The sequence below is a fragment of the Sceloporus occidentalis genome, unplaced genomic scaffold, assembly GCF_023333645.1.
Source record: "Sceloporus occidentalis isolate IW3139 unplaced genomic scaffold, rSceOcc1.0.p SCAF_2, whole genome shotgun sequence".
In the NCBI taxonomy this organism is placed as follows: domain Eukaryota; kingdom Metazoa; phylum Chordata; class Lepidosauria; order Squamata; family Phrynosomatidae; genus Sceloporus; species Sceloporus occidentalis.
Genome location: NW_028316982.1, coordinates 59,374,480 through 59,397,327, shown reverse-complemented (window position 1 = coordinate 59,397,327; position 22,848 = coordinate 59,374,480). Strand labels below are relative to the sequence as shown.

Genomic DNA, 22,848 nt, shown 5'->3' with positions numbered 1-22,848 from the left:
GGATTTTCTTTCTGTCTGCTTCCTTTACTGTCCAGATTTTGCACCCCTACATTTGACAGGGAATGCAATGGCCTGAACGATTCTGACTTCAGTGCTTATTTGTGTATCTTTACTTTTCAGGGTCTTCTTTAGTTCTTTCATAGCTGCCCTATCCATGACTAGTCTTCTTATTTCTGTTTTATGCTGTAATTATAAAGCTCTGGGTACATGGCTGGCACTATATAAATAAGTGATAATAATGATGATGGAGATGATGGGAAGTACTAAAACAAATGATAGTACTTGCCCATAGGGAAACATTAGGGAAGACGTGTCCATGGAGAAACCATACTTGCCCATAGGGAAACATTTAATACGTGCCCATGGACTAACACAGGAGAATACTTGCCCATAGGAAATATAGAACACTTGTCCATAAGGAAACATATATTTCCCTATGGGCAAGTATTTTCCTATGTATACCTATGGACAAGTATACTCTCATGTGTCCCCATGGGCAAGTGTTCTCTTATATTTCCCTATGGACAGTTATTCTCCTGTGTTTCCCCAAGGGCAAGTATCCTCAATATTTCCCTATGAACAAGTGTTCCCCTTTTCCCCCTATGGACAAGTATTCTCCTATGTTTCCCTATGGAGAAGTGTTCCCCTATATTTCCCTATGGAGAAGTGTTCCCCCTTTCCCCCCTATGGACAAGTATTCTCCTATGTTTCCCTATGGAGAAGTGTTCCCCTATGTTTCCCTATGGAGAAGTGTTCCCCTTTCCCCCCTACGGACAAGTATTCTCCTTTGTTTCCCTATGGAGAAGTGTTCCCCTATATTTCCCTATGGAGAAGTGTTCCCCTATATTTCCCTATGGAGAAGTGTTCCCCTATGTTTCCCTATGGAGAAGTGTCTCCCTATGTTTCCCTATGGAGAAGTGTTCCCCTTTTCCCCCTATGGACAAGTATTCTCCTATGTTTCCCTATGGAGAAGTGTTCCCCTATGTTTCCCTATGGAGAAGTGTTCCCCTTTCCCCCCTACGGTCAAGTATTCTCCTTTGTTTCCCTATGGAGAAGTGTTCCCCTATATTTCCCTATGGAGAAGTGTTCCCCTATGTTTCCCTATGGAGAAGTGTCCCCCTATGTTTCCCTATGGAGAAGTGTTCCCCTTTTCCCCCTATGGACAAGTATTCTCCTATGTTTCCCTATGGAGAAGTGTTCCCTTATATTTCCCTATGAAGAAGTGTTCCCCTATATTTCCCTATGGAGAAGTGTCCCCCTATGTTTCCCTATGGAGAAGTGTTCCCCTTTTCCCCCTATGGAGAAGTGTCCCCCTATGTTTCCCTATGGAGAAGTGTTCCCTTATATATCCCTATGGAGAAGTGTTCCCCTATATTTCCCTATGGACAAGCACTGTACTGTCCTTTGTTTTAGTACCTCCAGGCGATGACAACTCAGCCTTACAGTCAGGCACGTGTGACGTGGTACTTAAAGTGTGGTCACAGTCCAACACACAAAAGGTCCGAAATACCCATAAGGCCGTCCCTGTGTGTGGAAGGGGAAGAAATGACACTTTGCGAGGATGACTGGGCTCTAAAGACTAGAGGGGCGTGGCGGGGGGGGGCACTACGAAAGGGGCGTGGCCACGAGAAGACATTTCCTGGAGTGGGCGGGGCGAGCGCTGCGAATGGGCAGCGGAGATGGCGGGGCGCTGTTGTCGAGAGAGGGGGCGCGGCCGCGCTGTGATTGGCCAGTGGAGGTGGGCGGGCGCTGTTGTCGACAGAGAGGGCGTGGCCCGCGCTGTGATTGGCCGGCGGAGATGTGGCGGAAGCGGCGCGTGCGGCCGGTGTGTCAGGTGACGCGAAAGGAGTCTGAGAGAGAGCGAGAGCATCAGGGACCTGGTCTGCGCGCGCGCAAGCAGAAGAAGAGGAGCAGCAGCAGCAGCAGCAGCAGCAGCGTCTGAAGGGGCGCCGGCGCCATGGACGAAACGAGCCCGCTGGTCTCTCCGGAGCGAGGCCCGGCGCCGGGTTACGGCCTCCCCGGCTCCGCTGTGCGCTCCCCGCCTTGCCCGGCCGCCCCTTGTCCCGCCCCTTGTTCCTGCCCTTCCCCGCCGGGCTCCCCGGCAGGTGGCCGCGACCGGGAGCGACAGCCCCTGTTGGACCGGGGCGCCGGCGCGGCGGAGCGAGGAGCCCGAGGAGGGCCAGCTGGGGCCGGGGCCGGGGCTGCGGCAGGCGGAGCCTCCGGAGGGACCCAGGTCCCCCCTCAAGCTCAGGCCGGGGCGGGCTTGGCGGGGGCGCGGGAGCCCCGCAACGATTTCCCCGAGGACCCCGACTTCGCGGAGGTGGTGCGGCTGGCGGAGCAGGCGAGCGAGAGGGGCATCTACCCGGAGCGCATCTACCAGGGCTCCAGCGGCAGCTACTTCGTCAAGGACCCTCAAGGGGTGAGCGTCAAGGGAGTCCCCGAGTTCCCTCTAGGCCAGCAGTGGTCCCAGGCTCTGCCCCTTTAAGAGAGGGGTTTGGACTTCAGCTCCCAGAAGCCTCAGCCATGTCGGCCAATAGCCAGGGATTCTGGGAGATGAAGTCCAAAAGCCCTAAAGGAGCACAGTCTGGGCACCACTGATCCAGGCGATGTGATGTTGAAGGCTTTCATGGCTGGCATCCATGCTTTTGGTGGCCTTTTGGGCTGTGAGGCCACGTTCTGGAAGAGTTTCTTCCTGATGTCTTGCCAGCAGCTGTGGCTGTCATCTTCAGAGCATGCTGGCATGGAAGAGGGTGGAGTATGTATACTGTTGGCTGAGAGGAGGCAATTTGCATGTTAATCTGTGTGTTGTTCTCTTGTTGAATGGCAAGGCCTCAGGGTGGCTATTTAATTACGCTCCGCTGGGGTTAGGGGCACAGGATCCCTGTGAATGTGGGAAAAGCCACAAATAACAAAAACACATATGTTTTTACCTGAGAGAACACCTCTCTAGGAATCTCTGTGGTCAACATCTGCCAGACATTGACCATGGCATTGCACTGGAGGAGCTACAGATGCCTAGTGGAGCGTTCTCTCTAGGAATCTCAAGTTCCTTCGGTGGGGCTTTTGATTAAAACTGACCATTGAGTTGCGCTGGAGGACCTACATATTCCTAGAGAGAACACATTAATAAAATCTGTGAATAATCAGATCCACAAAGGTCAGTGCTGCAAACATGGAGGGAGGAGTGCAGTGATCCATTGTCTGCTGGCCCCTGTGTAGGTGGCCCCTATGTATATTTGTAGACCACCAAACGCAGTGTCCAAACACAAATCAAGGAACGTGAGAGACACTGCAGACTGGGTCATTCAGAAAAATCAGCAGTAGCAGAACACGTTCTAAACCATCCTGGGCATAAAATGCTGCTTCAAAACACCAAAATCCTGGACCATAAAAGATCAGATCAGAATGCACAGGGAAGCCATTGAAATCCACAAACACCTAGACAACTTCAACAGGAAAGAAGAAACCCTTAAAGTAAACAAAGTCAGGCTACCAGTCCTGAAAAACACCAAAGTCAAGACCCAGCAAGTGCAAATGAAAACCACCCGGGGTCAGGGCGGTTTCCCAGCAGACAATGGATCACTAATTAAATGGACACCCTGAGGCCTTGGCATTCAACAGCAGATAAACACACAGATTAGCATGCAAACCACTTCCTCTCAAACAAAGGTCACACAGTATATATACCCCACTCAGTTCCATGCCAGCAATCTCTGAAGATACCAGTCACAGATGCTGGTGAAACGTCAGGGAAAACCTCTTCTAAAACACGGTCTCTTAGCTTGAAAACCCACGAAAAAACTCCTACTAGGCCTTACTCATGAAATAGAACAGAATGTTATGGCTGCAGTTGAGTATTGTTAAATGGGCATCATGATGCTCTTAGGAAGCACCATGCAGAGATTGTGAGGAGGCAAAACACCTGCACTCTTATTGGCAGGGCAGGCTAAAGAGGCTTGTGAAACTACAAATCCCAGGATTTCATAGGGTGGCGCTAAAAGCACTGACAGAAATGTAAATTCATGGTTCTTAGTCCTGCTCCAAATGGAGAAGGACATTGTGGAATTCCTCCTAGACAGGAGGTTGAAATGTTGAACAGGACCAAATAAAAGCTAAAAACACTGATATAAATGTAAATGTGTGCTTCTTGGTGATGGTCCAGATGGAAGATATTTTGGAATTCCTCCTGGACAGAATGCTGAAAGGGAGGACATGACCAAATAAAAGCTTAAAATAGAGTCATAGAAATGTACATTCATACCTCTTAGTCATACTCTAAATGGAGGGCATTTTAGAACCCCACTTGGACAGAAGGCTGAAATGTAGGACATATCCGGGAAAAGGAGGACATCTGGTCACCCTGAATTAGCCCCATGCTGAGCCTTGGCAAGTGGAAGCTTTTCATGGTGCTTCAGGGTGGTGGCTCTTCTGGAAATCCCTGCCTGGAACTTCCCCTCTGCCCTGAAGGAGGAAGGTGGGCTTAAGCCAGCCATTGTGTTTTAGGGTCCATCTACACTGTAGAAATAATGCCTTTTGACACCTCTTTAAATGTCATGGTTCCCTCCTACAGAAACCTGGGATTTGTAGATTTGTTCTTTGGCAGAGAGTCTATGAGGGCGCATCTACACTGTAGAAATAATGCAATTTGACACCACTTTTAACTACCGTGGCTTTTTCCTACAGAAATCCTGGGATTTGTAGTTTGGTGAGCCACCTGCACTCTTTTGGCAGAGCAGGCTAAAGAATCTTGTGAAACTATAAACCCCAGGATTCCATAGTATGGAGCCATGAAACTTAAAGTGGTCTTAGGCGGCATTATTTCTGCAGTGAAGATGCACCTTTGGCCTTACTCTTCACGTATCTGCAATGTATGGTAGGACAGCATTACCTTGCCTTAAAGGTTGTTATAAGGAGTATAACTAATAATGCACATTCACTGCTTTGAACTCATGAAAGCCATTTATATAGTAAGTACTGTGGTTTCTTTTAATATTGATGCTCAGTTCTGTGGCCTGCCTGCGGACAGGTTGGCCTGCCAGCTATCAAATGCTGTGAGACTCCAGCCTCAACCTTTCCTCAGTTTTGTTTTGACTTAGGATCATATGCCTTTCCCTCTATCTTTTCAGATTGAGATGCAAGTGCTTGCTTTCTACAGTTCCTAAAGTACAGTTTATGTCTCAGGTGTGCCTCTGTTACCTAAGAGGAATAACCAATTACTAAGCCTTACTCATAAACAGAACAGAATGTTATGGCAGCAGTTAAGTATTGTTAAATGGGAAACATGATGCTCTTATAAAACAGGACACAGAGACTGAGATGGCAAAACTGCTGCATAACAATATGGCTTGTATATTGCATTTAAAGATGCTCAGCAAACAGAATGCTATGGTATTGTGGAATTTCCACTTGAAAACTGAAACCAGAAGCTTCAGCCCTACTTTTCCAGTCAGGAGGACAACAGCACTTGGCATGTTAAAATGCTTCTTGAATGTGGGGATTGTCTGTTTTCAGAAACTGGCTTAAAGTTAGCATAGGTGCTGATATCCAGTCCTGAAGAACTATCCAGGTTCAACTGTTTCGGTGGCAGAATGTGTATAGATTGCCAGCCACTCTTGACACTCCTTTTGTCCCCCTAGTCTTGGTAATGAATGGATCCCATAACAGCAGGGTCTCTTGCTTTTTGGCCTTGAAGAAATAGGCAGTTGGTCTGTGTTGTACAATGTTATGATACTGATTCAGGGTGCTCCTTGGCGGCACCACATAATTTTAGGAACGGAACATGTACATAGAAGAATTAGATGGACACAAGGATACTGTGGACAGAAATGATGAATTCCTTGCAATCATCCCAGTGTTAGTTGAGTTTGGTATATAGATTCTCTGGAATTGCTCAGTTAATGTCAGGGTGCTTTTTTATAAAATGTTCCCCAACTAATAGTGCTTCTGACTAGTGGCCCCAGTTTACAAGTGGCAGAGGAAATCTGGCTAATTTAAATATGACCCCATTAAAGGAAGAGCTGGGTAGATTTAGTCAGTTTTGTGTGTGTACAGTATTTGCTAATGCAAAGGCTGTGTAAATTTATAAGGCAGAAAAGGCCTTTTGGAGGAGAATGACGGTTGGACTCTGGGAGCAGCTGTTCAACTTCCTTTCCTAATCATGTGCTCCTTTAACTTTTAGGCAATTTGAATAAAGCCTGTTAGGTCTTAGAAGCTCTTTGTTCTTAGAGTTTAAAGTCTGAGGAACCTGGTAAGAACTTGGGATAGTGAAGAGTTTGTTTAGAAAGGAAAACTGAAAGAACCAGACATGTCTTCTTTGCAGACAGATCTTGAGAACAGGCTGATGGAAGACCTTTCATAATCAGCTCACCTATTCCACCCTTTGCCCTATGAAGAATTTCAAGCCAACACTGCTAATATTTACCCAACCTATGTTCAAATAACACCACGTTCTCCTCTTGGTAGTCTCCCTTCCATTTAAAAGATGTTGCTGGTAGACAGGGCTGGGAATCATGTAGCCCTCCAGATGCTATTGGGCTGCAACTGGCAAGAGCCTTCGCTGACATAGCCTATGTGTAGAAATGCTAGGAGTTACAGTCCAGCTACACAATTCCCACCTCTGATCTTAAAAATGTAATTCTACCTTTTTGAAACCTAGCTTCTTAGAGGAAGGATTAAAATTTCTATAAAGAATGGTAGATCTACTGCTGTGAGGCTATTTTAGCTGGCAGGCTTCATGGGACAGGAAGTATATAAGTACTATGCATACTAGAAATAGTATGTAAATATAAAGGGCATAATAAGAATGATAAAATTGTGTTAAATTGCCCAGGTAATAAGAGCACATGGGCAGGGGAACTGGTTCCCTAGGGATATACTTGGATTGATGTCTCTGGAAGTTTTTTATAGCAGGTGTGGAGAAGCATGACCTGAGAAAGATGAGATGCATGCCATTATCTTTATATGTGCCCAAGGCAAGTGTAAGCAATCTTTACCATTTAGCTTTGGACTACAACTCCCATAAGCCTCAAGATCACAGGCAGAAGGCAAGGATTCTCATACTTGTAGTTCAGAACAACTGGAAGGCATCCGCTTTCCACTCAGGTGGAAGAGATTTTGAATTCCAGGTTCTTGTACATTTCATTCTGTTTTCTTGGAGAATGTTTCTGAGGCTTTGTTTCACTGGATCACTGCTTCTATCTCTGTCCCTGCAGGGACTTGGCATCTGAATTAGACTCTTTGTGCTTTTGTCCTGTTTTGGGAATAAGAGAAAGGGGAATTCCTATGACATTGTACATGGAATGACAAGAAGTGCAGTTCTGGTCAGCTGTACTGCATTCTCCATGCCTGTATGTGGGCTGGCACTGTGCATAGTCGTGTGGCTTTCCTTGTGACCACCATAACCAACTAGATTAATTTAACTTCCCCTTTTTCAGTCTTGTGTGTTGATTGTATGAAATCACGCTTCATCTGAGTCTTATTTCTTGCACTAGCAAACCAGTCTCTTGTTCCTGTCTAGTTCTATCTTTGAATTCACTTCCTTTTCTTAGTTGGACTCATGGGAGATGCTGCTGGCTCTGATGAGTCAGACTGCCCTTTGTGCTGCTGCCCTAGGTAGGCAGAAAGCAGCAGATGGACTGATGCAACAGTAGTACTTCTCCTAATATTATTTGGAGAATTAAACAGAGCCCTTGTAACCAGAATTTTGCAGGTTAGATCCTGGTATCAGGACTACCATATATACTTGTGTACAAGTTGAGGAAAGGTTTTAGGGTGAAAACCATGGATTTTGATATGACCCATGGATGTCAAAACTTAGGTTAGGAGAAGGTTTTAACATTCGATTGAGAAGGAAGGAACTGGAGGGATGTGTGGTGCTTAGTGGCAGGGAAGATCCTAAGGGAGAAGGAAGGATGGAAAAGAAGGGTTTTCCATGGGACTGGAAAGGCAGGAACTGGAGGGAAATGTGGTGCACTGTATTGTCAAGATGGAAGCCCTGGCTTTCTCACATGTGTTGCTCCTCATGGATGGGAGAGCAGTCACCATACTTGTTTGACTGTGAGATCAGGCAAGATTAAAGATATACTAGTAGATTGTTAGGGTAATTCCTGCCCCATCTCCAGAAATGAGGTATGACATTCTCCTCCAGAACATAGGTCTGACCTAGGTCTTGGGTGAATGTGAACATAAGGGGATTGGGGACCTGGCTGGTTCATATAAATATATACATGTGTTTCCCCAGAGAAGTCACAGTGCTTCTATCTTTAAAACTCCTACCTCATACTTGGCTGCGGACCATGGTGCTATCAAGTGAAATGTGTTAAAACACTGTTTTCCGTTACAATTTGGCATCTATAACTAGACCAAAATGTGCACTCTTTGCTTACTTTCCCCATTTGTTCTTTGTGCAGAAAGGTGGTGATTATTAATTACAAAGCTGTGAACAGAAGATTGTGATTTCAGAGCATAATGCATGGAGAGGCTGGAATCATCTGGAGTTAACAGCTGAAGTTCAGTTTGCTGTGCTTTATTTTCAGGCCTGTAGAACAGGAAGGAGTAACTGGCCTTCCATCTTCTTCTGGTCTGTTGTTGCCATCAGCCCAGCATAGCCAATCATGATTATGGGAATTGTAGTGCAAAACATCTGGAGGGCCACAGTTGCCTGGCCCGGATTTAGAAAAAGTAACCTGGATATTTTTCCATGGGTTCAACAGTACCCACAAAACCTGGTATGCTGTCAAAATGATACTCATGTAGTAAATATTGGTTGCAAGATCTGGTATCATAGATCGGGGTAAGCAAAGTGTGCTGTCCAGATGTAATTGAACTACATTTCCTAGCATCCATTAATATTGGCTATGTTTGCTAGGGCTGATGGGAGTTGTAGTAACAGAAATTGAGTTTGAGGTATTTTGTCCACCCCTGCCTTACCTGATGCAAACTTAGCCACACAGAATTGTGGGCCTCCTGGCAATGCATTACCAGGATGATCCAGTCTGTAGTGGCGTGTACCAGATATTTAACACTTCAGTTCCCATCAGCCTCAGCCAACAAGGCTGGCAGTCAGAAATTCTTGAAACTGTAGTGCTAATACTACAGGGCACAAGGCTGAGGAAAGTCGCTATTCTGTGTGCAGCAAACCACATGTATGATTACTTATTAATCACAGCTATATCCAACTTTTACTTCAGTGAGCTTGAGATAGCAAGCATGACTTTCCTCCTTCCCACTTTATCTTTGTGATAAACTTGCAGGGTAGGTGAGCTTGCAAGAAAATGACTGACCCTATGGGTTTCATGGCTCAGTGGAGACTAAAGCCTTAACCTCCATAGTGCAGCATTCAATCTCCATAGTGCAATATTCAGTCTCTGATAATTTCATGATGGTGAAGTCAGCTCATATGCCAGCATAAAATTTAAGTTTGTGATCCAGCTTCACATGATCAAGCAGAGAAACAGGAGTAGGTGGGAAGCACCTTTGCCTCTATGTGGCCCTTTTATGCTCTACTTCCTTTCTGGGATTCCCTAGTCCTAGGCTTGTGACTGAGTATCTTGCTGAAGTGATGTTGACAAGGGAGATGGTGACTAACCATCCATGCTGTAGAGAATGTTAAGGGCAATCTTTCCTGGGACTGAAGAAGAGGATTCTAGAATGGGAAAGGCTATAGTAGTTCTTGTGTGTGATTCTTTGCTGAAAAGATTACTTAGAAAGGGATCATAGTTTGGAAAGATTGAAAGAAACTGCTTTTTGATGGGCGATGGTCATGCCTGGGGCTTTAATTTAAATACAGTTTCTCCTGGGACTTCAAATAACATTCTGTGTCATTTTCTTTCTCAAGGCTGGTTGCCCTCTTTGGACAGAAAGAAGAAGTGAAACTTCCTAGCGCATCTCCAACCACATTGCCATGAGGTGCATCTTAGGCAGTTCCAGGACCTGGATAAGTTCAGAATGCTTTGGCTGGTCACAGTAGCCTTTTTTTTTTTTTTGGCACCTGGATTCATCTCTCACTAGTGGTCACTCTTTTCAGCAGTGAGGCTACAAACCTCCTTTGAATGGTGTCAGTGTCATAAAAAGAAGTAAATATTCTAGTAAACATTTTAACCCCTTGCAGAAAAGTCACTTGAGTCCATTCTTTCTCTACATTAACATATTTGCGAAGAGCCATGCAAGGTTAGGAAGGTCATGTGTGTGTGGTCATTTTTGCCTTGCCCAGCTTGGACTAACCAATCTCTATCTTTTGTCCTTTTTAGAAAATCATTGGTGTATTCAAACCCAAGAATGAAGAACCCTATGGGCAACTAAACCCAAAATGGACAAAGTGGCTGCAAAAACTTTGCTGCCCTTGCTGTTTTGGAAGGGACTGCCTTGTCCTCAACCAGGGATATTTGTCTGAGGCAGGTGCTAGCCTTGTGGACCAGAAGCTGGAACTGAACATTGTTCCCCGTACAAAGGTGAGCCTGAGATAAAGATACATAAAACAGAGACTACTTTTTCCTCTTATATGACACAGATGGGGAATCTGTAGCCCTACTAGATGTTATAGAGCTACAACTCCCACCATCTCTGGCCATGTTGGCTGAGAAGAGCTGTATTTGTAGTGTATTTGGCCAGTGAAACATTTACCTACAGTTCAGTGATAGACATGGCAGCCAAAAGTTCTTCATCTTTGGAATATGAATGTTCCTTATTTACCAGAGTACAGGAACTGTCTTCTATCTGTCCCTTTACGTCAGGAGTGTAGCAGCATCATCAACAGCAGCACTTTACATTTCTGTACTGCTTCATAGTTAACTAAGTGCACTCTAAACAGTTTGCAATGTGTTAGCCAGTTGTCCCCAACAAGATGGGGACTCATTTTACTAGATCTATGAATAGATGGGAGGCTGAGTCAACCTGGAACCCTGTGGATTGAACCCCCCACGTTGAGGTTGTAATACCAGCATTTAACCACTGCACTACCAGTGGGGAAAATGCAACCCATAGGCCATGTGTAGCCCCCATAGTCCCTTTTTTTGTGGTCATCCCAAACCCACCATGAGCTCCCTGAAGCACCAGACACCATGCATTAAAAAAAATCAGATGAAAAATGATCCCTAAACTAATATTTTGCCTTGAAACCTCCTCCTCCAAACCTGCTTATTTTACCAAAAGTCAGCTGAGAAAAACAAGAAGTGGGGACCACTGGTGAATTCCTGTGTAATCTTGGTTGTGGTTTTGAGCAATTTTCAGCTGTAAGAATGCAGAAGTATGGCTTACTGGGGAAGCAGGATTGAAAATTGGGCTCAAGCTCCTCTACATTTCTTCATCTCTGCTTTCAACCCAACTACTGCCCTTGTCTCTTATCCCAGCACTAGCACACCTGTGGATTCTAATCTTTGCTCCTGGTTTTGCCCTCCTGGTTTTGGTGTTTTGATTTGGATTAAAGCAAGTACAGTGCAATACAGTATCTGTGCACACAGAATAGGCAGGAAGCAATTGGGTGTAGCTTTTAACAAAGATTACATTACTAGAATATGTCAGGTAACCGTTTTCATCAGTGTGCTCAATTGCACTTTCTGGATTTTGTGTTCCATACTTGATTTTTGGCTAAACATTTTCAGATAGGAATTGCATGTAACTGGAGAGGCAGAACAGAATAACATAACTAGACAGTGGGAAAGAAACAGGCATCTTTTCAAAAAGAAGGAGGTAGTTTGCATAACAATTATAAGAGGGTAATTTGAGATTGGTCTTTTAATAACTTTTGAGATTTTTCAGGACGTCTGTATTCTACCTCAGTACTAGATAGTGCAAAGCTTGTTAAAAGCAGACAGGTTTGGATATGTTTAGGTTTATGCAATGCACCTTCTGCAAATACATGCATGCAAGAAAGAAAGAAAGCATTGCTTATGAATTATGCATTTGAGTAATCTCTTCCCTACACCCACAGGTGGTATATTTGGCCAGTGAAACATTTAACTATAGCGCCATTGATAGAGTGAAGTCCCGGGGCAAACGTCTGGCTCTGGAGAAAGTGCCAAAAGTTGGGCAGAGATTTCATCGAATTGGGCTACCTCCAAAGGTAGGCCATTTTCCTAAGATATTTAAGAGTGTCTGGTGCCACTGTGCCATGTCTCACTTCATTTAATTTACCTGATCCTTGCTTTCAGGTGGGCTCCTTTCAGCTTTTTGTGGAAGGTTACAAGGATGCAGATTATTGGCTGCGTCGATTTGAGGCTGAGCCTCTTCCAGATAATACTAACCGCCAATTGCTGCTGCAGTTTGAGAGACTAGTGGTGCTGGACTACATCATTCGTAACACTGGTAGGTTCTGCGCTTAGTTGTTGTTCCTCCAGCCCCTACCTGACATAAAGTAAGACTAGCAGTAGCTTGTCTTTATGTTTTTATAGAATCAGAGAGTTGGAAGAGATCACAAGGGCCATCCAGTCCAACCTCTGGCCATGCAGGAATATAGAATCAAAGCACCCCTGAGAGATAGCCATCTGGCCTCTGTTTAAAAATCTCCAGAGAAGGAGACTCCAGCACACTCCGAGGGGTCATGTTCCACTGTCAAACAGCTTTGTTTTGTGTCAGAAATTATTCTTTGTGGCAAGACAAATGAGGAGTGATGATTAAATTGCCAGCATTAGGTTTGTCCCAGCTCTGCAGTAGCAGGTGCTGTGAGACAGAAATAACTATAAGCTGCTAGGGTGCATATTCCAGTGAAGTGTTGTTGTTTTTGCCCCCACTCCTTTCCCCTTCACTATGCTATGTAGTTTGTTACCAATGGTTACCAATAGTATATTGGAATTAACTATTTCGTTTCCTTCCATTTGTACATTTTTGTCTCTTTACAGACAGGGGTAATGACAACTGGCTGATCAAGTATGATTGCCCTCTGGACAGCACAAGTGTGCGGGTAAGTGGGATCCAGAGCTGGGCTACTTCTGTGACAATTCAATTTGAAATCTGTGGTGCATGACTGCAGCAGCAGGCAGTGAAGGCCAGGCAAAGAACAGTCATGTTCAGTGTCCATTAAAGACATTGACCAACAATATGGCAGACAGCACTGTGTTTAGATCTACAGTAGTTGTATCTCTTAGAAGCCATTCTACAACTCACTAATGGTCTGGTAAAAGTTCCTAGTAAAGTCCGATGAATCCATGTGAACAATTATGAGCAGATATACAAACAATGCTGACACCATGCCAGTGAACGCAGGAGAAGTACTTGCTGGCATGTGGCTGCAATGCTGTGAATCTTCTGGAACTGACCTTTGTAACCAGAGTAGTGCCTTTTCTTGGCTTAACATTCTTCCCTTTCTCTTCAGGACTCAGAAGAGTGGGTATTGGTGAAAGAGCCTGTCATTAAACTGGCTGCTATTGACAATGGCCTGGCTTTTCCTCTCAAACATCCAGATTCTTGGAGGGCATGTAAGTATGTCCCGAGCAGTTACTTGATACACATTTGTTCCTTGACCTGAGTTGTCTTCTTCAAGGTCTCAACCATCTGGTGTCTCCATTTGGAGCCCAACATATCCCTCCTGGCATCCTGCCCTTGTGACTAGTCTGGTTTGTGAGTCTAATACTTGCTTTCTGTATTCTTCTCACCCCTAGACCCTTTCTATTGGGCATGGCTGCCCCAGGCCAAAGTACCCTTCTCCCAGGAGATCAAGGACTTGATCCTGCCAAAGATTACAGACCCAAATTTTGTCAAGGATCTTGAAGAAGATCTCTATGAACTCTTCAAGGTAACCACAGCCACCAGGGCAAGTACATCTGTGGTGCCACTACTTCATCTTGTGAGCATGCTATTTATGTGTGATGTCAGTGTGGAAGGAGGGAACCCTGGGGAAACAGCATGTACTCCTTCCCATGTGGCAGAAGAGAGATTATCTAGGTTCAACCATTGCCTTAACTGGGTTTGTCCATCTCCCTTTGTTCCTTTTGTAGAAAGATCCAGGTTTTGACAGAGGCCAGTTCCACAAACAGATTGCTGTCATGCGTGGTCAGGTATGCCATTTGGTCGTACTGGCGGGATGGGATCTGTGCTTGGTGGGATAGGAGCTGCCTTGCTCCTGTTTACAGCTGGCCGCTTATGGGATCCTAGCACTGAGTTTCACCACTTCTCTTCCTAGATTCTGAACTTGACACAGGCCTTGAAAGATGGGAAGAGTCCCCTACACCTAGTCCAGATGCCCCCGGTCATTGTCGAAACAGCTCGCTCCCACCAACGTTCTGCCAGCGAGTCCTACACACAAAGCTTCCAGAGCCGCAAACCCTTCTTTTCCTGGTGGTAGCAGTTGCCCTTTGCACTCACCGAGAAACCTGACTGGGTGGGGAGTGTTACTTGACTGCGGGTGACCAATCCTCCAGACTGAGCCAGCAATGCTGGAGCCAGCAGGAGATGTGAGCAGGCCCTCCAGTCAGCATCACTCTGCACACTTCCCACAGAAAGGGAGGGAGCTTCATTCAGACCGACTGCTACTCCTTTCTTGCTGTGGGCCGGTTTGCTCCCCATCCTGAGCATGGCAGCATCTTCCAGCAGGTGCCTGCATGCAGTGCCCTTCTAGTTTCATGCTGTCCCTCAAATATCCATCTGGGTGGAGCACATGCAGTGTCCTGTCCCAGAAGGCTGGTGACAAGGGGATGATTTCAAGTGGGATGGAAGTGTTACTGCTCTATGTGCAAATGCCAGACTTGAAACTCCTTCCTCCTTTAGTACACCCTCTAGTTCATCCTGAGAAGACCCCACTAGGCTTACTCTGTTACCCTTGGTCCTACAGAGATGTTCCTAGTGATGTGTGTTTTGGAGACATCTGTAGGGAATGTGGTCATAACTGCCTACATCTGGAGAGATCCAGCTTGGCCAGAGGGGAGAGCTTAAGGGTTGGGATATTGCCTGTTATAGTAGCTTCTGTCTTTTTGGAGGTAGTAGGTAATACTGGGGGAGTAGGGTTCTGCAGAGGACCATAAGATGGGAGAGTCAAACTGCTGTTTTCCTTTCTTTATGCAGCAGGGAGTAAGGGCCTCAAGCAGTAGGTTTTAATTTGGTTTTAAATTATTCATCCCATGTGCATACAGTCACGCTCCACATAGTCTGAGAGCAAGCAAGAGGAAGATGTATATCCTAGTATGGTTACCTTGGGCTAGCACTTTACACCCACCTACTATGGTCCCTAGAGCAAATAATAGATGTCACTCTGTTTTAGAGACATGGTGGAGCAGAGTGTGGGTGAGGCGAGGCTTTTGCTAGAGGCAGTTCTGTCTCTCTTGAGCTGGATGCCTTCCTTCAGCTGAGTATGAGCACTGACAATCGTGGAGGGAAAGAGTCTGAGTGTTGCCTGCTGCCATTGGGGAGATGCCCTCACTACATTGTCTGCCACTCTTTAGCAGGCAGTACTGGTTACAAGGATCATACTGAGGCTATGCCTTGTGTACAGTGGAATGGTATGATGACTTCTGCTTTTCTGTAGACTGCCATGCTAAATCCCTGGTAACAAGAACTTCGCATCTTAAGTTGTCAACTTCTCATCTGAAGTGTCCTGGTTTCTTCTTGGGAGCTGCTAATGTAGCTGCTGATCAAGCCTGCTAGGGAGAAGTCTTGTGCCAAGCTCAGTCCAGCTTCCTTCCTGTTCCAAGTAGCGCCCTGCACCTGGTAGGTGTGGCCTGCCTTCTCCTGTTGTTCCTGGCTGGAGAGAGGATTCTCTGCTCTATGCCTGTGGTGCCAGGCTGAAGCTGCTGTACTTGGCGCTAGGGGATACTTTCCCTTTTTGCCAGCCTGAACTGAAATGTATTGTTCTTATGCACTGTAGAAATGTATGTAATATATTTAAATCAATGCAAGTATCTTCATAACAGGTCTGCAGTTGCAGAGCCAGTTTCCTGTGTGTTTTTATGCCTGCTAGAGTTAAAAAGAGCTAAATGCTCTAACCTCAGTCCCCATTGTGCTGCGCCAGTTACAATTGTGCCTTTATATACAACTGCTCTGCTTGCCATGCACTTTCAATCTTACCTCATAGGATAGACCAGCTTTCCCCAATATGGTGTCCTTCATTCACTATTAGCCAAATTAATCAGGTGAGCTGGCTGGGTGCTTATGGGAGTTGTGGTAGAACACACCTGGAAAGGACTCAGGTGTAGCACAGGCTGGGGAAGTGTGAGCTTCCAGATTTTGTTGGAGGGGAACTACCATTAGTCCTAGCCAGCTAATGAATAGCAAACAATGATGATAGTTGTAGTCAAAAACTACACATAAGCTCACACTTTCCCTACTGCTGGTGTAACAGTTCTAGTTAACCCGTGATATGTAATCTGGTTGAAAGTCCCTCTTTTTTGTCTAATTTGTATTGTGAAGCCTAATCAGGAAAGCTGCCCTGTGCCAGGGGCTGGCTGCTGGTAGATAAACTACTTCCTTTTTTTAGTTTTTATAGCTGTTAGGAAAGCAAATCATGTATTCTAATTTATGAGTGAACCAGCTTAGAAGTGATATTTAACACAGTGTTTACAGTTGCTTTTCCCTGTTAATGTTCACATTTCTGTTCTGGCAACATTAAATATATACATTTAGTGAAAATACGTTGCTGAACTTCTACACTAATTACGTAGCTGGTTGTGAAACCATATTGTTGTGTGAGGGAGCTACTGCACCTAGGACAGGTGTTTCGTTCTTCAGTACAAGACTGTCACTGGAGCCTCCCATGCTTTTTGCTTCTTCTCAGAACTCTTTCAGATTTTCAGGTTTCAGAAATGTTGATGAAAGTCTGCACAGCAGAAGTGGACACTAAGCTAACTTCTTGTCAGCCAGAACAGCCAGTCCTCTAGCAGTGGTGATAAGGGAGCTATTGTCAAACCAATCAGACCTGGGAAATGATGGCACATTTATCCTTTTGCCACCTTACTGTTAACTTGTGCACAGGTTGGAATGACCTTGCAGTATTAGGGGGAAAGGGAGGGGGCACTTGTGTAACAGAAGGTGAGTGCAACATGTGTACAAGCCTTCCATCTCTGGTGCCAAATGTTGGAAGGAAAGAACTATGGTGACCCTGTCACGGGCTTTTCTTGGCAGAATTTATTTAGAGGAGGTTTGTCCTTGCCTTCTTCTGAGACAGAGAGTGTGTGACTTTCCCAAGGTCACCCAGTGGGTTTCTATGGCTGAGTGGGCTTTTGTACCCTGGTCTCTAGAGTCATAGTCAAACCACTACACCATGCTGGATCTCTCAAGGATAAAATAGCTACACCTAAAAAAGGAAATTAGATAAATCCACGAAGAATATCTACCATCCACAATAAACTGACCACTATCTAGAATCACAGTGCCGTCTGCCTGTGAGTACTAATGGTGGGAGAGAGAAATCCAACAGAAGGGGAAGTTAATGGTCTTCAATTTCTCTAGGTTTTTGAGAAACAGCAGACTGGGGTATGTGACCTTGAAATACACAAGTCTGGCCAGATCTATCAGAGTTCTTTTAGTCATATAAAAGTACCTTCAGAGAAGGAATATGTATATACACACATACGATTTATTACATGTGGCTGTTTGCAGTCAGTAGCTGTAGTGTTTGTGCTTTGACAGAGCAGGCTGTGGTCAAGTCTGAACAATTGGAAGTGACTGAGGTAAAGAGGGCTGATTTCAATTTTCTCTGCCATGACCGAACTCAAAGGAGGAGAGCTAATCTTGTCTCAAAGATTCTCTTCCAGCTGGAACTTGTTAAACAGCAGAGCTGAATTTCAGACTTCTCCTGCCCCCATATAGTGACAGTTGTATGTATTGGTGTGAGGTCTGGGTTTAGTTGCTCACCGGTGGAGGCGGTGGAGGTAGCCTGTAGCTCCCATTCCTCTTTTTTTCCTGTACTGGGAAGCAGCATAATGGCCAGTTCGATCAGCATCCTCTGTCTCCTCATGATTGCTGCTCTTATCAAGATCAGTGCAAGATGTGGTACAGTCTTCAATCCTGCAGGAGAGAAAAGGCATCTATTAAGAAATGTTTTCTCCTCTGGAAAATGGACAAGAATACAAAGAATAAGGGGACAATATCTTTTTAAAAATTGAGTTTGGGATGGGGAGAGGGGGAAGAAGAGTACATAGCTGAGGCTGATCCTGCATTCAACATTCTTGTATTTAGAAAGAAACACTGGTTCTTTCCTGCCACACTAAGCAGTTACATTCTACTGGCTTATGTAAGCCATAAAGATTAAATATATACTTCATAAATATATTCTGCTTCTGTTAATCATTAGAGTGCAGGAAAGCAAGAGCTACAAAAAAACTGCATCTTACCCCCACATTTTATGTCTGTTTCTGTGTCATTAAAGGCTCCAGTTTTGTTTCTAAATTAAAACCTTAGGTTGACAATTCTAAACCTGCTGGACTCCCAGATGTTGGACTGTAACTCCCATTGTCGCTTACAGTTGCCTGTGCTGATTAGGGTTGGTCCAAACACTGCCTTTTTTATCTGGTTCTATACATGCACTATAGGTGAGATTGCTCCAAAATGCCAGTTAATGGTGGAAACCATCCATCCATTTACGTACCAGCAACTAAAAGAAAATTTCACAAGCACAGCACATTTATCAAATGTCAGCTGGAATAAAAATGACAAAAGCCATACCCAAACTCCTTGGGTAGGGAGTTTCAAGTGTGTGGGGCCACCAATGAAAAGATACCCATTAGCCTCACTGGGGGACCAAAGAGAAGGCTTGGGCAAGTTTGTATGGGTGCAGAAAACCCTTCTGATAACCTGGTTGTGCTGTTTAGGGCTTTATAAAAGCTGAAAATGGAACTACAGATTGGGCCCAGAAAAACAGCAGCCAGCATAACTTGATCAGTGTTAGGGTAGAATACTCCTAATTTCCACAAGTACCTGCTATGTAATTGCATTTGCTGAATATTTGTAAGGAGCATAAATGTATTACATAGTTCATTATAGGCTGCTAGGTGAAAGAATTGAGAAAATAGGCTCCAATAGGAGATGGATCAGTCTAAAACTCATGCACCGAATATGTGCATGCACACATAGAAACATGGGTGGTCCATGACCCCACACCAACACTAAAGGACAAGATCTGGAGTGCAAAAGGATTCTGCACACTTGTACTTAATACTTGGGAAACAGCATGATATTGTTACAGTGGAAATCATACCGTAAACGACTGAAATGTTGTAATTCTAGGAGTCTGGTAGTGCTGTCTTTTTCCGAAGGAGGCCTCAGGTGGGATTGCAGCCTCCGTTTCCTCTGCCTTCTGTGGAGTTGTTGCAAAGCCTGAGTAATGCACCTGTTCTCTGCACACTCCCAGACAAGTTGAGCCCGCTCCTCTGCCTCTGTATCCCCACTGCTGTGGAAGAGACGGCGCAACTGCCATAGATCCACCCCCTGAAAGATATTGGCAGATGCTCTCTTGCGAGTGCGGGATTTGGGGGTCTGATGCTGTGGCAGATCACAGGCTATAGAGGCTGGTGTACCCATGGTGTTGGGGTCCCTCCATGCTTGAGCTGGAGGTGGTTCTGGGGAGGAGGAGAAAGTGAAGTGAGCAGCAGAATGGGAAATGGTTCTTGCACTCCTGCCATCCCTCCAATTTCCCCACTTTAATGTGTACTTTTCCAACCAAAAGCAGAAGTCCAACTCATTGTTATTCCATAGCCTTAACCGCACTCGCAGCCCACTGCTAAAACTGAATCCTCGCATCCCACAGAACAAGACAGATTCTGATATGACATCAGGATTTATGATTCATGACCCCTAATCTCAGTTCTTCCTTGAGATCGGGCCTGGACAATTCTGTCCTTGAATATATTTGGGGCTTGGGGAAGTAGGGCTACAGCCCCCATCAGCTCTATTCAGCACAGCCACTGATAATGGTTTATGTAAATTGAGGTCCAAAAACATACAAGGGACAACACTGCCTACCCTGACTGTAGATTGAGAGGTGGGCAACTCTGTGCCAGCCCTATGTAGCCCTATGTAGGTAATGGTGAGGGATGCTAGAATTGTAGTCTGGCAACATCTGCAGAACCGCAAAGTGCGCACAGCTGCTGTCAGTAGTTAGATGTAGCACACTATATATAGTGCTTTGCCATGCTTGCTGCAGCTAATGGCACTGGTGGTCCAACACACCTGGCAGTTACCAGGTTAGGGAAGGTTCTAGGAGAGGATTGAGTCAGGCCACTACTTGCCAAAATGCCGGTGTGTTTGTGCCAGTAGGAGGGAGGAGCTATAGGAAAACAGCCGCAGGCCAAAAGGGTGACGCTAGCCCTGCCATGTGTGCCTGTCCCACCCAAGCTGGGCAGAGTGCCAGGGGTGGAGCCATAATGGGGCAACAGATCACATACTTGCATTCAGAAATCCACCTGGACTTAAGACTTCTTTCATCTCCTTTTAGGCAAGACTAAAAAGTCAAGCAACAGCAGCAACTTCCTAATCAGAAGCCTGGGGAATCTACCTGTTGAAAGAGGGTCTCAGGAAAAGTGGGTGATGCAAACTATTCTAGAAATACCTCTCATGTCCCTGGCCTCTCAACTCCAACTAGAAACTTAGCCCTTAGTCTGTAGGGTGATCTAATCAGCCCTTTCTTGCTTGCTCATAAACGGGGGATGCCTTTAGTTCACGATACCTAAAGATGAATCATTAGAATTACTACCAAAAATGTCACTGCAGATGTTATGTTTCTCTCAGTCCCAGTGTGGTGGAACTACATATGTAGAAGGAATGGCAGTGCTCAACCCCTGGAAGTCTTAGCTTTCAGTCCTTTTTGCTCAGCAAAAAGATCATTCTGTGACCATGACTCATATTCTCTCGGTCTAACCTACCTTACAGGGGTCTCTTCAATATATGTGACATTCAGATCCTCTATATTATTATTAATATGCAATAACAGTTATCTAAAAATCTATCTAGGATACTGAGTTTCACTGAGGGATTGAAGTCAATGCCCTCTTGTCAGCCAAGTCTTCCACCTCTGAATTGTTTGGAACTTCAGGGAAGATGTGCCAAAGAAACAAACAAACAGGAAGCACAGTCTGCAGAGGGATCTGGTGGCACCTGGGAGACTAACTGAAAGCAAGCTGGTAGCGTGGGCTTTGGTAGACTGGAGCCAGCTTCCTGGGGTGCATGAGAGTCCTTTGGGCTCTCCACTACGCCTCATGCACCTGAGGAAGTCGGCTCCAGTCTACCAAAGCCCATGCTACCAGCTTGACCATTGCTTTCTTCATTGCTACAAGATCTCTTTGCACAATGATTTCTCAGGCTAAGACGATCCCTTTGCACCCTCATTTTCCAGACTAAGATGAGATCCCTATGCACCCTGATTTCTAGGGTTTAGGACAAGATCCCCTTGCACCCCGATTTCCCAAACTAAGATCCCTTTATATCCTGATTTCCCAGACTAAGACAAGATCCTTTGCACCCTGATTTCTGGACTAAGGCAAGATCCCCTTGAATCCTGATGATATCCCAGACTAAGACAAGATGCCCTTGCACCTTGATTTCCTAGACTAACATCCTTTTGCGCCCTGATTTCCCAGGCTAAGGCAAGATCCCCTCGCCCCCTGACCGCCCCTCTTGCCACAGACCTGGAGGCCTCTGTGCTGCCTGCGGCCGGGTCTCCTCGCGGGGCTCCCGGGGGGCCTCCAGGGCGGTGCGTCTGGCGGGGGGTCTCTGGGGCTGCTGCTCCTCCGGCCTCTTCTTGCCGGTCATTCAGAGGCTCACGCCGAGGAGGAGAGCCGCCTTCTTTGGCCCATTGAAGAGACCGGACCCCGGTCATCTCAGCCAATCAGATCCCTTGGAAGCCTTAACGCCAGAGTTCTAAATCCGAACTCCGGAGATAAGCAGGGAGCCAATCAGGGGAGGGCAAGGGGGCGGGGCTGCGGAGCCCTTCGTGGGAGGGAGCGCGTGGCAGGACGGGGCCTTGACGTCAGAGGGGCGTCACCCTGGCAACAGCAGAAGGGCGGGGCTTCCGTAGTTGCCTTCTTCCTCTCCCTGACAGGAAATGGGTGGCTCTCGCAAGATTTAGAATCATAGAGTTGGAAGAGCCCGCAAGGGCCATCCAGTCTTTATTCTGCCATGCAGGAACTCTCAATCAAAGCACTCCCTGTGACAGATGGCCATCCAGCCTCTGCTTAAAGACCTCCAAGGAAGGAGACTCCACTACACTCCAAGGGAGTGTCTTCCACTGTCGAACAGCCCTTACTGTCATGAAGTTCCTCCTAATGTTGAGGTGGAATCTCTTTTCCTGGAGCTTGCATCCATTGCTCTGGGTCCTAGTCTCTGGAGCAGCAGAAAACAAGCATTCTCCCTCCTCAATATGACATGCCTTCAAGTATTTAAACAGGGCTACCATATCACCCCTTAACCTTCTCTTCTCCAGGCTAAACATCCCCAGCTCCCTAAGTCGTTCCTCATAGGGCATGGTCTCCAGACCCTTCACCATTTTTGTCGCCCTCCTTTGGACACGCTCCAGTTTCTCAATGTCCTTTTTGAATTGTGGCGCCCAGAACTGGACACAATATTCCAGGTGGGGCCTGACCAGAGCAGAATACAGTGGGACTATTACTTCTCTTGATCTAGACACTATACTTTTATTGATGCAGCCTAAAATCGCATTGGCCTTTTTAGCTGCCGCATCACACTGTTGACTCATGTTCAACTTGTGGTCCACTTGGACTCCTAGATCCCTTTCACATGTAGTCTGATACACATAATATAATATATGTTGTTGTTGCTGTTGTGTGCCTTCAAGTCATTTCTGACTTATGGCAACCCTAAGGCAACCCTGTCATGGAGTTTTCTTAGTAATTTTCTTCAGCGGGAGTTTGCCTTTGCCATCCTCTGAGGCTGAGAGAGTGTGACTTGCCCAAGGACACCCAGTGGGTTTTCATG

General features: G+C 45.8%; 2 protein-coding genes across 3 annotated transcripts; one reads left to right on the top strand and one right to left on the bottom strand.

Moving 5' to 3' along the window:
- Nucleotides 1–1,918: 1,918 nt before the first annotated feature.
- Nucleotides 1,919–18,188, top strand: PI4K2A (phosphatidylinositol 4-kinase type 2 alpha). Of its 2 annotated transcripts, none has more exons than XM_089509650.1 (9): nucleotides 1,919–2,419; nucleotides 10,248–10,448; nucleotides 11,927–12,058; nucleotides 12,147–12,300; nucleotides 12,834–12,895; nucleotides 13,307–13,409; nucleotides 13,593–13,726; nucleotides 13,929–13,988; nucleotides 14,114–18,188. In XM_089509650.1, the coding sequence occupies exons 1-9, from the start codon at nucleotides 1,958–1,960 to the stop codon at nucleotides 14,273–14,275; spliced, it is 1,470 nt and encodes a 489-aa protein (XP_089365776.1). In that variant the 5' UTR covers nucleotides 1,919–1,957; the 3' UTR covers nucleotides 14,276–18,188. The 2 variants fall into 2 exon arrangements, with proteins under 2 accessions (XP_089365776.1, XP_089365775.1); XM_089509649.1 differs by having other exon boundaries at nucleotides 13,593–13,777.
- On the bottom strand, nucleotides 17,772–21,783 carry AVPI1 (arginine vasopressin induced 1). The gene is made up of 3 exons (XM_089509652.1): nucleotides 21,543–21,783; nucleotides 19,118–19,478; nucleotides 17,772–17,928 (listed from the first exon to the last, which is right to left on the bottom strand). Exons 1-3 carry the CDS (start codon nucleotides 21,664–21,666, stop codon nucleotides 17,772–17,774), a joined length of 642 nt encoding a protein of 213 aa, XP_089365778.1. The 5' UTR covers nucleotides 21,667–21,783.
- Nucleotides 21,784–22,848: the final 1,065 nt, after the last annotated feature.